Here is a 12,638-nt window from a genome sequence, read left to right on the forward strand (position 1 = left end):
CGCCGCGGCCGCCGCGCGAGGGGTGGGACCGTAGGCGCCGTGCAGCCACGGACCAATGGGCGGGCGCCGGACGACCTGTGGCCCAATGGCGGAGGCGCGCGGGCACGCTGGGGGCGGGCCGGACGCGCCGACTTTTCCAGAAGACCCGGATAGTTCCTCCTGGCCACGCCGCGCCGGCTCTGGGTTCTCAGCCTCGTTTCCTTTTCCTCCGCTGGAGCAGCGATGGCGGCGGTGAAAACCCTGAACCCCAAGGCCGAGGTGGCACGAGCGCAGGCGGCCCTGGCGGTCAACATCAGCGCGGCGCGGGGTCTGCAGGACGTGCTAAGGACCAACCTGGGGCCCAAGGGCACCATGAAGATGTGAGGCGGGGCTGAAGGGAGGGCCGGGTGGGCACCGCGCGCCGCCACGCACCTGGCTGGTCCGGGACCACGGGCTGGAGCCCGCCGCCTCGGGGCTCCGCAGCCGCCCTTCTCCGCGTCCTTCGGGGTCGGTCCTGTTCTCTGCTAAGCCCCACCGTCCCAGCCATTTCTTCCAGCGTTCATGCCGTCTCTGGGGAGAACAAAGCGTCTCTAGAGCGCGGCGTTCCCCTCCCTTTGGGGCTTCCAGGCACTCTGAGGACTCGGCACAATCTCTGCGGGGACGGGGTGGGCACTACACCTGTTCCTCCAGCCTGCGGGAGATAACTAGCCCCATATCCCTGGCTCCGTAAGATCTGGGAAGAGCCCGTTTTCTAATGGGACTTTTAGTTATCGTTGAAAAGTCACTTCTGATTCATTTCTGTCCCTTAAACAGGCTCGTTTCTGGCGCTGGAGACATCAAACTTACTAAAGACGGCAATGTGCTGCTTCACGAAATGGTGAGAGGTGCTCTGCTCTAGGTCAGAAAGGTCCTGATTTTCCGTAGATTGTTTGCTTTGTGGAAAGATTTGCAGTGTCCGTTTTCAAGGCAGGAGAACATTTAGAAGTGGCATGTGATCAGTAATAGTACAGTGCCTGGAGTCTGACAGCTCTGCCTTTGAATTCCTGCTTTTTTGCTATTCACAGTCTGGGCTAAAGGACTGTAATTGTATATTAAAGTTAATTATTATAAAATTTGAAAAATTGAGAGGTTGACACAATCACATGGGCAAAATGCATGAGGATGATTTTTCTTTTTTTCTTTTTTTTTTTTTTTTTTTAGTTTTTATTAGACGAAGTGTTGCTGTGTCGCACAGTGGCACAATCTTGGCCCACTGCAACCTCCACCTCCCGGATTCAAGCGATTCTTCTGTCTTAGCCGCCCAAGTAGCGAGGATTGCAGGCTCGGGCCACCACTCCCAGTTAATTTTTGTATTTTTAGTAGAGAGAGGATTTCACTGTGTTGGCCAGGCTGGTCTTGAACTCCTGACTTCAGGTGATCCGCCCGCCAAAAGTGCTGGGATTACTAGGCGTGAGCCACCGCACGCAGCCGGTTTTTCTCTTTTTAAAACAGCAGTTTCTCCGTTAGGTCTCATCTGCATCTCCAAGTGGAGGGGATTGAAATCTGTCTCTTTGCAAGTCTTAGGGATGGAGAATATGAGATTATTGGGGGGAGTATGCGTTTTACTCATCCCCTGAATTCCCAAAACTTAGCAGTTCAAGAACAGGAAATGATTTCCTGCTGATTTGAGTTCAGAATAATACTTAGGGTTTTACTAGTAGCGTACCAAGCTATCAACATCCAAATGAAATATCTTTAGTAAGGACTTGGTAACCTAGGAGGTGTAGTGTTTGTTTTTAGTGGGCTCAATGGTGGCCCGTGTTGGAAAAGTGGAGCATAGTTAAACTTGATGTCAGAATTGTTTGGGGGCTGGGTGTGGTGGCTCATGCTTGTAATCCCAGCACTTTGGAAGGCTGAGGTAGGTGGCTCATTTGAGGCCAGGAGTTCACGACCAGCCCTGGCCAACGTGGTAAGACTCTGTCTCTACAAAAAATACAAAAATTAGCCGGACGTGGTCCTGCACGCCTGTTGTCTCAGCTACTCCAGAGGCGGAGGCAGGAGAATCGATTGCTTGAACCTGGGAGGCTGAGGTGTCATTGAGCCGAGTTTGTGCCACTGCACTCCAATGTAGGTGACAGAGACTGTCTCCAAAACAAAACAAAAAATTATTTGGGTTTTAGTGTGTGAGAAATACAGCATAAGTAGAGAGAAGCACGTTGAACATTTACAATTTAAGAAAAAATTATAAAATGGACACACACAACCACCACTGTAGCTAAGAAATAAATTGTTGCTACCACCTCAGAAGTCTCCTCCCACTGGAACCTCTCTCCAATCTCCAGAAGTCTTTCAGTTTTCTTTGAAAAAATTACAAACCTACAAAAATAATTACGACGTGTGTGCCCTTTAGGAGATACCTGACTTATTCTCACTAGAGCCATACACTTGCCATAAAGAGGCAAGGATGTAAAATTATGTTTTACTGTTAACTGGTAGCTCTGTCATTTTGAGTAAACTTTTACTTAGCCTCAAGCTTCCTCATCTGTAAAGTAGAGATAACCTGGGAAATAAATTACACATGAAAACGTTTCAATCATAATTGCATGTGCGTGATAGCTAATCGAAGTAATTTGTAGCCAAACACTTGGGTAGCTTTTTCAAGTAGATAGCACTTAAAGAGGCCCTTCCTACATTTTGTTTGTGTTATATTTAGACTGCTTCATGTTGTTTTAAGTGATTCATTCTTTTTCTACTTTCAGCAAATTCAACATCCAACAGCTTCCTTAATAGCAAAGGTAGCAACAGCCCAGGATGATATAACTGGTGATGGTACGACTTCCAATGTCCTAATCATTGGAGAACTACTGAAACAGGCGGATCTCTACATTTCTGAAGTATGCACAACTCTTGTTTCTGTAATATTTTATTGTATATAGGAAGTGTCTGATACTTATTTATACAAATTGATGTGCTGTTAATAGCTGAGGCCATACAGTAGAACTAGGGGGCTTAAATCTGGGTCTTTGTCCTGGTCTAAAACAAATTGTGACCTTGGACAGGTTATGGAACCTTTCTTGGCCTGAAAATAATTTTGTAATGAAGTTGCATTGCCTATGTGATTTGTATCTGTCCTTAGTGTAGATTAATAATTTAGATCTAAAAGTGGAATGTTTAGGACTAGGAATATTTGTTAGGAAAAAAGCATCCAAAAGCTTATATTTGGATAAATTCCACTTTTTTAAGCCCTGACTAGTTCCAAGGTTAAAACAAACCTCAGTGAGTATGAATCTGTTGTCAGAATTTCCTGGAAAAAGAGAGCAGTCTTTATTAAATAATTAGTAAATGATGTGAATTAGTTTGAGATTACCTATAGAAAAGAGAATAGTCCAAGCGTGGTCGCTCACACCCGTAATCCCAGCACTTTGAGAGGCCGAGGTGAGCGGATCACCTGAGGTCGAAAGTTCGAGACCAGTCTGACCAACATGGAGAAACCCCATCTCTGCTAAAAATACAAAAATTAGCCGGGCATGGTGGCGCATGCCTGTAATCCCAGCTACTTGGGAGGCTGAAGTAGGACAATCGCTTGAACCCAGGAGGCAGAGGATGTGGTGAGTCGGGATCGTGCCATTGCCTCCAGCCTGGGCAACAAGTGCGAAACGCCGTCTCCAAAAAAAAAAAAAAGAAAGAAAGAAAAGATAGAATAATGTTACCATCTGCGAGTCCTTGGTTGGGACACAGTGTCAATTTTGAAATGATTCAGAGTGGTTTGCACAGTGAATACCCAAGTGTGCTTTATAGTTTCCTTGGCTTTGACCCTGTGCTAGAGCATTACCTGTTCTTCTCCTCTGCATTGAAAGGAATATTTATCCTTTTAAATGTATTCTGAAAGCCAGCACATTATATTACCTCGTGTTCAAAGGTATGATGATCCAGAATACCCCTTCAGGAATTAACTGAACTTTGTCAGGAACTGTGGTTGTACCTACTTGATGCAAGTGTTAATGTGTGTTTATTGTAGGGCCTTCATCCCAGAATAATCACTGAAGGATTTGAAGCTGCAAAGGAAAAGGCCCTTCAGTTTTTGGAAGAAGTCAAAGTAAGCAGAGAGATGGACAGGGAAACACTTATAGATGTGGCCAGAACATCTCTTCGTACTAAAGTTCATGCTGAACTTGCAGATGTCTTAACAGAGGTATATATTAAATGTTGTCTGTGTCTGGTATAATACACCTATATAGAAAATCTCTGATAGTAGAAACATGAATATAATTCCCAATTTCAATTACAAGGTGCTGTATAGGTTCATTTTTGGGGCAATAATACCTAATTTGTGTCTCTAAAATGAGGAAATTCAAATAATAGTATACGTAACTGGGTTATAAAAGTAAAATTGAGGCTTTCATTAAAAGGTTTGTAAAGTGGAGATTTTGTTACTAGAAAGCTTCCAAGTTACCAGTATTTTTAATGAAACAGGAGAATTGTTAATGTTAATTAATGTTAATGTTTGGGAATTACAGATTGAGATTTCAGAAATGTAAATGGCTTCAGTTGTTGCTGTTTACATATATTCTGTTTGCTCATAGAAAAAGACTTAAATCAGTGTATAATTGTAAAATGAAACTGTCTAGCCTTCGGAAAAGCAAGATGTTTCTGCTGCTGCAAATTGAATTTACTTAATGGTTATGCTCCTCCAATTGCAGGCTGTAGTGGACTCCATTTTGGCCATTAAAAAACAAGATGAACCTATTGATCTCTTCATGATTGAGATCATGGAGATGAAACATAAATCTGAAACTGATACAAGGTAGGTGGTAGAATACTGTGAAATACTAATGATCAGGCATGGGGGCTTACTCCTGTAATCCCAGCACTTTGGGAGGCCGTGGCGGGCAAATCACCTGAGGTCAGGAGTTCAGACCAACCTGGCCAACATGGAGAAACCCCGTTTCTATTAAAATTACAAAAATTAGCTGGGTGTACCGGGCGTGGTGGCACGCGCCTGTAATCCCAGCTACTCGGGAGGCTGATGCAGCAGAATCGCTTGAATCTGGGAGGTGGAGGTTGCAGTGAGCTGAGATCACACCATTGCACTCCAGCCTGAGTGACAACAGTGAAACTCCGTCCCAAAAAAACAAAAAATAAACTGTGTTTAGAAATTTAGGGGTGCTTTGTACAATATATGGTTGGCTTTTTTTTTTTTTTTCCTAAGACCGAGTCTCACTCTTGTGGCCCAGGCTGGAGTGCAGTGGCACAATCTCTGCTCAACTGCAAGCTCTGCCTTCCGGGTTCACGTCATTCTGCTCCAGCTTCCTGAGTAGCTGGGACTACAGGTGTCCGTCATCACGCCTGGCTAATTCTTTTTGTATTTTTAGTAGAGAAGGGGTTTCACCATGTTAGCCAGGACGGTCTTAATCTCCTGACCTCGTGATTCGCCCGCCTCGGCCTCCCAGAGTGCTGGGATTACAGGCGTGAAATCGTTGGCAATTTTTAAAATATCTTTGGGTATAAAATGTTGTATATTTACCTGAAGATGTAAGCTGGATAAATTGCTAGATGAATATTGTTTTTACTTTTAGTAATATTTTCTCCTGAAATAAGGTGAATGTGATGTTATATTTATGGTTAGAGTGATTCTGAAAAGTGAATGACATCAGTCATTTGGCATTTATTGATGTGCTAGGTACGAAGCATAATGAGAAGTAGTAGAGAAATTTAAAACATTTTTTTCAAAGACTTAGAAAATGTTTGTGTTTTTCTTTTTTGTGTGTGTGTGTGGAGAATGGAGTCTCCCTATGTTGCCCGGGCTGGTTTTAAATTCCTGGGATTAAGGCGTCCTCTCACTTCTGCCTCCCTAAGTGCTGGGATTACAGGCGCTTGGCAGAAAACATGTTTTTAAAGGACGTCATCACAGTTTGACAGCCTACTAGTGAGACTATCTCTGCAGACTTTTCTGTACAGCACGGGATCTTCAAGTAATTCAAGAAATAAGCTGGACACGGTGGCTCATGCTTGTAATCCCAGCACTTTAGGAGGCCGAGGCAGGCGGATCATGAGGTCAGGAGATTGAAACCATCCTGGCTAGGAGATTGAAACCCCGTCTCTACTGAAAATACAAAAAATATTAGCTGGGCATGGTGGTGGGCACCTGTAGTCCCAGCTACTCAGGAGGCTGAGGCAGGAGAATAGTGTGAACCCAGGAGGTGGAGCTTGCAGTGAGCCAAGACGACACCACTACCCTCCAGCCTGGGCGACAGAGCGAGACTCTGTCTCAAAAAAAAAAAAAAAAAGAAATGTGACTGCATGAAATATCAATACCTTCTTAGTTGAGTGTTTAACATATTATATACCCATGTGAAAATCAATAACCGTAATTTTGTGTGTTTTGAACAGCTTAATCAGAGGGCTTGTTTTGGACCATGGAGCACGGCATCCTGATATGAAGAAAAGGGTGGAGGATGCATATGTCCTCACTTGTAACGTATCATTAGAGTATGAAAAAACGTAAGTTTATAGCCCCTTAACAGTGAAATCGAGGAACTTCGTATTTTAGGGGAGTTATTTTTTGTGAAACTTTGTTTCCCACTGTAAGGACAATAATGCTCAAATTGGTTTGGGGGAGTTACAGGAAACAGTCTCTGAAGATGTATAAGGGACAGGATTCGAGCTTAGTGAACTGTTAAATCTTAGGACTAAACCAGTTTCAGAAGCTACTTTCTTAGAATGTTTCCCTGTTTTCTGTAACCTTTTTTTTTTTCTTAATAGAGAAGTGAGTTCTGGCTTTTTTTACAAAAGTGCAGAAGAGAGAGAAAAACTCGTAAAAGCTGAAAGAAAATTCATTGAAGATAAAGTTAAAAAAATAATAGAACTGAAAAGGAAAGTCTGTGGTGATTCAGATAAAGGATTTGTTGTTATTAATCAAAAGGTGAGAATGAAAACCCAATGTATAAACTAAATAGTATGTATCATCCTTTTTGCTTTTAAGGTGAAAGATGTTGAAATTAATTTTTATTTTTGTTATAGGGAATTGACCCCTTTTCCTTAGATGCTCTTTCAAAAGAAGGCATAGTCGCTCTGCGCAGAGCTAAAAGGAGAAATATGGAGAGGTATCCGAGTAATTTGACTTTTACTCATTTTGCAAGTGAATTAGGATTATTTTTCCTTACAATTTATTTTCGGGTTTTTCAACTGTACAATGAATTGTCGTTAACTATATTCACATTGTGCACCCCGTCAGCACTGTCCATCTCTAGGACTTTCTTCATCATCACAAACTGAAACTGTATACCCATTAAATAATTACTCCCCATTTCTCCCTCCCCCTTGCCCCTTGTAAACATTATTTTACTTTTTGTCTCTGAATTCAGTATACTTTTTCCCAAAGAGCTCACCACAATAAGAAGCTTTTAAAAAATTTTTTTTATTTTATTGTTATTTTTTGAGACAGTCTTTCCGTGCTGTGCAATGGCATGATCTTGGTTCATTGCAACTTCCACTTCCTGGGTTCATAGGATTCTCAGCCTCCCGAGTAGCTGGGATTACAGGTGTCTGCCACCATGCTCACTGAATTGTTTTGTGTTTTTTTAGTAGAGATGGGATTTTGCTGTGTTAGCTAGGCTGTTCTCAAACTCCTGGCCTCAAGTGATCCGCCCACCTCAACCTCCCGAAGTGTTGGGATTACAGGTGTGAGCTACCATGCCTGGCTAATAAAGAGCTCTTGTCCACCTTTAGATTTCATTTGCTGACTTGGGGAGAGTGGTTTAAATGGAGGGTTAAGAGAAAATGCTAGTTTTCAGCTGGTTGATGGCAAATGGAAAGGCTTAGATTAAAGTACATTTTAAAATGTAATTTTGTGTGTAATTCTGGAAGATTCCTTCCTAAAAATTACTGGTCTTGTCTTTGAAATTCACTGGTAACATTGCTTATCCATCTCCCTTAAAATGCTATTTCAGGCTGACTCTTGCTTGTGGTGGGGTAGCCCTGAATTCTTTTGACGACCTAAGTCCTGACTGCTTGGGCCATGCAGGACTTGTGTATGAGTATACATTGGTAAGTGTATTTTCTTCTTCAAGGTAATAGAACCTTTTAGCTCATGAATTATTTTTGTTTGTGTGAGATGGGGTCTCACTCCTGCCCGGGCTGGAGTGCAGTGATGTGGTAACAGTTCACTGCAGCCTCATCTTCCTGGGTTCAAGTGATCCTCCCTCCTCAGGCTCCTGAGCAAATGGACCACAGACATGTGTGCTACCATGCCTGGCTAAATTTTTTTTTTTTTTTGGTAGTTTTTGTAGAAATAAGTTCATACTGTGTTGCCCAGGCTGGTCTTAAACTCCCGGGCTCAGGCTGTCCTTCACCCTCAGCCTCCCAAAGTGCTGAGATTACAGGCATGAGCCACTGTGTTCATGAAGTCTTGAGCAGAAAAATTAATTGAAATTCAGGATCAGATTTTTGTTTGGGGAAAATCCCATTTCTTTTATATGTGATTTTTCAAAAGGAGATAATTTGCTTTAATGTGATCAAGTTTATTCCTTATTAATATGCTGCTTGTCATTCTCTGTAAGTCCCTCTTCTGTCTTCACTCTCTGCACAAATCCTGTTTTTGAAAATCATATTTTTTCTACACATAGGGAGAAGAGAAGTTCACCTTTATTGAGAAATGTAACAACCCTCGTTCTGTCACATTATTGATCAAAGGACCAAACAAGCACACACTCACTCAGATCAAAGATGCAGTGAGGGATGGCTTGAGGGCTGTCAAAAATGCTATTGATGATGGTAAGATCCTCACTGTATTTCAATTCTATTATATTGTTTTGCTGGTCTGAAAGGCATGGCCGAATACTGTGTTCTTTTATCAGTAGTTTACACAGCCAGACACCATGCAAAAGCAGTCTTCCCTTTAGAATGACCAATGGTATGCTAAGGTTTTTCATAGCATATCATTATTAAAGGTGAATACAGATAAATGAAATAATACTGATCTGTTGAAAGAGCTGCCAGCGGCTAGTGAAGCCATTCTGTTGAAACATTCTCCTATTTGATATGTTAGTCGCTTGTATTTTGTCTTAGTAAATCTGTAAGAAATTAATGGCTTTCATATGTGTATTTTAGTTGTTGTTCATAATTAGTTCTGCAGTTTTCTTAGCATTTTTCCTTTTCCCCCATTCAACAGGCTGTGTGGTTCCAGGTGCTGGTGCTGTGGAAGTGGCAATGGCAGAAGCCCTGATTAAATATAAGCCCAGTGTAAAGGGCAGGGCACAGCTTGGAGTCCAAGCATTTGCTGATGCGTTGCTCATTATTCCCAAGGTGTGCACGCTTTTAACAGTCAATCTTCTAAAAGATTTAGCTGATCAAACCTTTTTGATAATGTAGGCTTTATTCATAATGTGGATTTTGGATAAGCCAAGTTTGATCAGTTTTCTTCCTGACTCTAGAACAGGTATTCCTCATCATCCAAATGTATTTGGTTTCTCTGGGAGGCCTGAATAACTGACGTTTCAGATAACAAGAGATAACCTGTAGTTTAATATTTGCAGTATTAGGGGTTATACTTGAGTACAAACTTGCTTTTTGCTTTTGTTTTAAACTGATACTATTTTCTATTATATACTAATTTTGAGGTATAATTTATGACTGGTATATTGCTGCTGGGTTTGAGGTAGATGAGAGAATTGATCAGTAACTTGTGTCTGGTTATTCTCTGAAGGAAGCATAAATGTTCTGTCTTCATGCAATGAGATTTTTTTGTTTGTTTGTTTTTTTGAGACGGAGTTTTGCTCTTATTGCCCAGGCTGGAGTGCAGTGGTGCGATCTCGGCTCACTGCAGCCTCAGCCTCTCAAGTAGCTGGGATTACAGGCACTTGCCACCACACCCAGCTAGGTTTTTGTGGGGTTTTTTTTTTTTTTTTTTTTTTTGTATTTTTAGTAGAGATGGGGTTCCACCATGTTGGCCAGGCTGGTCTCAAACTCCCGACTTCAGGTGATCCACCTGCCATGGCCTCCCAAAGTGCTGGGATTACAGGCATGAGCTACTGCACCAAGCTGAGATTTTCTTTTTCTTTTTTTTCTTATCTTTTTTTTTTTTTAAACAGTTATTCCTGTTTTCTCAAGAATTAAATTTGTTTACTTTAGGTTCTTGCTCAGAACTCTGGTTTTGACCTTCAGGAAACATTAGTTAAAATTCAAGCAGAACATTCAGAATCAGGTCAGCTTGTGGGTGTGGACCTGAACACAGGTAAGAGAATGCAACTGTTGTAGAGGGAAAACTAGATGTAATACATGTGAGTTGAAGCCAGGAAAGATTGAAAATGGGGACCAAAAAAAAATGTTTTGCTTTGCAATTTGACACCACTACTATTAGGGAACTCTGGGTTCTAAAATACGATAAAATAGGATATTAATAAAAGATGGAATGACTAGGTATAATTAAGGGACTAGAGTAGGTAGATATGAGTAATTTGGGGATACAATTTTGGAGATGTTGAGTGGTGGTAGATGGTTCAGATTAATGTTGAAGGATTTTCATATTGTATTTGCCTTACTTAGTTTTTAATCAAGTACTATGATAAAATAGATTTGGTGATTATATTCCTGGATGAAAACCAGCTAAAGATAGCAATTAATGCCAGAAAAGGGGATCTCAAAATGTAGTGAAATGGTGACAGCCCTAATCTTAGGTTCCTGTAAACAAAACAACACAAATTAAGTACAAAGTAGGAGATAACAGGTACATCCATGCAGTATGTGCAAGACCTATTGTTGTCAGCATTATTATTTAATAGAAAAGGTTTCCGGAATGAGAGAAATGATCAGTCCATTTTAGCCAGATTATAGTTGAAGTGCTATACTTCAGTATGAGTAAACAAATCTATCCAGAAGAAGAGGGGGGCGGTGTTCAGGACTTCTCAGTAGAAGTCAGACACTCATCAAATAGTGTTTAGAGTAGAAAATTGGGCTAACAGAGAAGCTTTGAACTCTCATAGTTAATGCTGGAGGAAATGAGTCATCAGTGATAAGCAAAGCCACACACAATATTGTTGGTTCTTATTGACTGAACTTACTTTAAGAAGATTTGGTTGCTTTTTAGGTGAGCCAATGGTAGCAGCAGAAGTAGGTGTGTGGGATAACTATTGTGTAAAGAAACAGCTTCTTCACTCCTGGTAAGTTTGGGAAAATGAAAACTAAACTGTTAGAGAATCATACTCTTCATTTGGTGTGTTCTGTTTAGTTGCTCCTTTTCCCCCCATGAATAATGTAATCAGCTGGAAGTATGGAAACTGAACTAGCCCTCTCTGATGTTTAGAGGGGAAGGGGAAAATTTAATTGGCTGTAATGTGTGCAGCTTGGTTGGAAGTGGGAAATTGAGTCGAATTAGGACTCCTAATCATCTGAGCCATCTTATTTTTGTCCCCCTTTCAGCACTGTGATTGCCACCAACATTCTCTTGGTTGATGAGATCATGCGAGCTGGAATGTCTTCTCTGAAAGGTTGAATTGAAGCTTCCTCTGTATCTGAGTCTTGAAGACTCTGCAAAGTGATCCTGAGAGAATACAGCTGTGGAATTTTTGTCCAAGCTTCAAATGATTTCCAAAGGAATTTTCCCATATGAAAAAAGGAGAGAACACTGGCATCTGTTGAAATTTGGAAGTTCTGAAATTACAGTATTTTTAAAAATTGCACTGAAGCGTATACACATAAAGCAGCTCTTTTACCCAGTAAACAGGATGTTTTGCTTTAGCAGCAGTGACATAAAATTCCATGTTAGATAAGCATATGTTACTTGTTATTAAATATTCCTTGAAAAGCAAATTTTAATGGCTTAATTTTATGTAGACGTATGTTAAATTATCCAACAGTACCCTATTGTTAAACATTTGGTTTTAAAATTTTTATGCTAATATAAACAAGTAATTTAAAATTTTGAAAGCATCCTTGTTAGTATAAATTTCTGAGTAAATGCATTGGGTCAGTTGGACTTTGAATGCTTTTAAAATGGCTTTGCTAAAATGCTCCCCCCCTCCACAAAGTTAAGTTGTAGGAAATGGGAAGAGGAGTAAGCTAGAGGCGAGGGAGTTGAGAGAGCTGCAAGTGTAAAGAGGCAAAAACAGGCAGAGGTAAAAAGATGATACAAGGCGTGGTGACTAAGGGTTACGGTTATTGGGTGAAATTTGAGATTTGTAGGCCGACTGTGTTTTCAAGCTTCTGAACTTTTGCTTATGCAAAATATCCCAAAGCCTCTAGTGTCATATTTTTCTCACCCAAATTACTGCGTTCCACGAGATTATATAGTTGGTCTATCTCAGCAGCCCTTGAAGGTGAAGTTGTGTGTTACTAGGCTGTGTTTTGGGGGGTCAGCAGTGGCCTGAAGTGAGTTGTGCAATAAATGTTAAGTTGAAACCTCCTTTCTGGTCTTGAATGGTATGACGCACAAAAGCAATCTTAAGGGGAATGTAAACTGCCCAAAAGTTCAAAAAAGTAGTGAGGGGGTCTCTGGAACGGAAGGGACCCTTAAACGTGGTCTTCCTTAATTCGCTGGGCGGCCCTGAAGGTGGTGTGGTGAGTCCTCCGCCTCGCTCTGTAAGTTTCCCCCTGCTGAACTGTAGGGTAAGAGGTGGGTGGTGGGTGGTGGAGCAGCCTGCGCATGTGCATAGGGCTTGACCGCTGCAGTGAAGGAGGGCGCATGC

The 12,638-nt window shown here is 41.4% G+C and overlaps 1 protein-coding gene and 2 non-coding genes across 3 annotated transcripts; all 3 read left to right on the forward strand.

Annotated features, from left to right (window-relative positions):
- The first annotated feature begins 138 nt into the window (after positions 1-138).
- CCT6A (chaperonin containing TCP1 subunit 6A) lies at positions 139-12,355 on the forward strand. The gene is made up of 14 exons (XM_065541920.1): positions 139-359; positions 793-856; positions 2,718-2,852; positions 3,977-4,150; positions 4,659-4,762; positions 6,349-6,459; positions 6,721-6,880; positions 6,979-7,061; positions 7,908-8,004; positions 8,583-8,730; positions 9,128-9,261; positions 10,087-10,189; positions 11,042-11,114; positions 11,374-12,355. The coding sequence occupies exons 1-14, from the start codon at positions 223-225 to the stop codon at positions 11,444-11,446; spliced, it is 1,596 nt and encodes a 531-aa protein (XP_065397992.1). The 5' UTR covers positions 139-222; the 3' UTR covers positions 11,447-12,355.
- Positions 3,725-3,858, forward strand: LOC123571625 (small nucleolar RNA SNORA22). The gene has a single exon (XR_006695787.1). It is a non-coding gene; the product is annotated as a small nucleolar RNA SNORA22 (small nucleolar RNA).
- On the forward strand, positions 8,784-8,918 carry LOC123572647 (small nucleolar RNA SNORA15). Its single transcript, XR_006697200.1, has one exon. It is a non-coding gene; the product is annotated as a small nucleolar RNA SNORA15 (small nucleolar RNA).
- Positions 12,356-12,638: the final 283 nt, after the last annotated feature.

Source organism: Macaca fascicularis, chromosome 3 (assembly GCF_037993035.2).
Source record: "Macaca fascicularis isolate 582-1 chromosome 3, T2T-MFA8v1.1".
In the NCBI taxonomy this organism is placed as follows: Eukaryota; Metazoa; Chordata; class Mammalia; order Primates; family Cercopithecidae; genus Macaca; species Macaca fascicularis.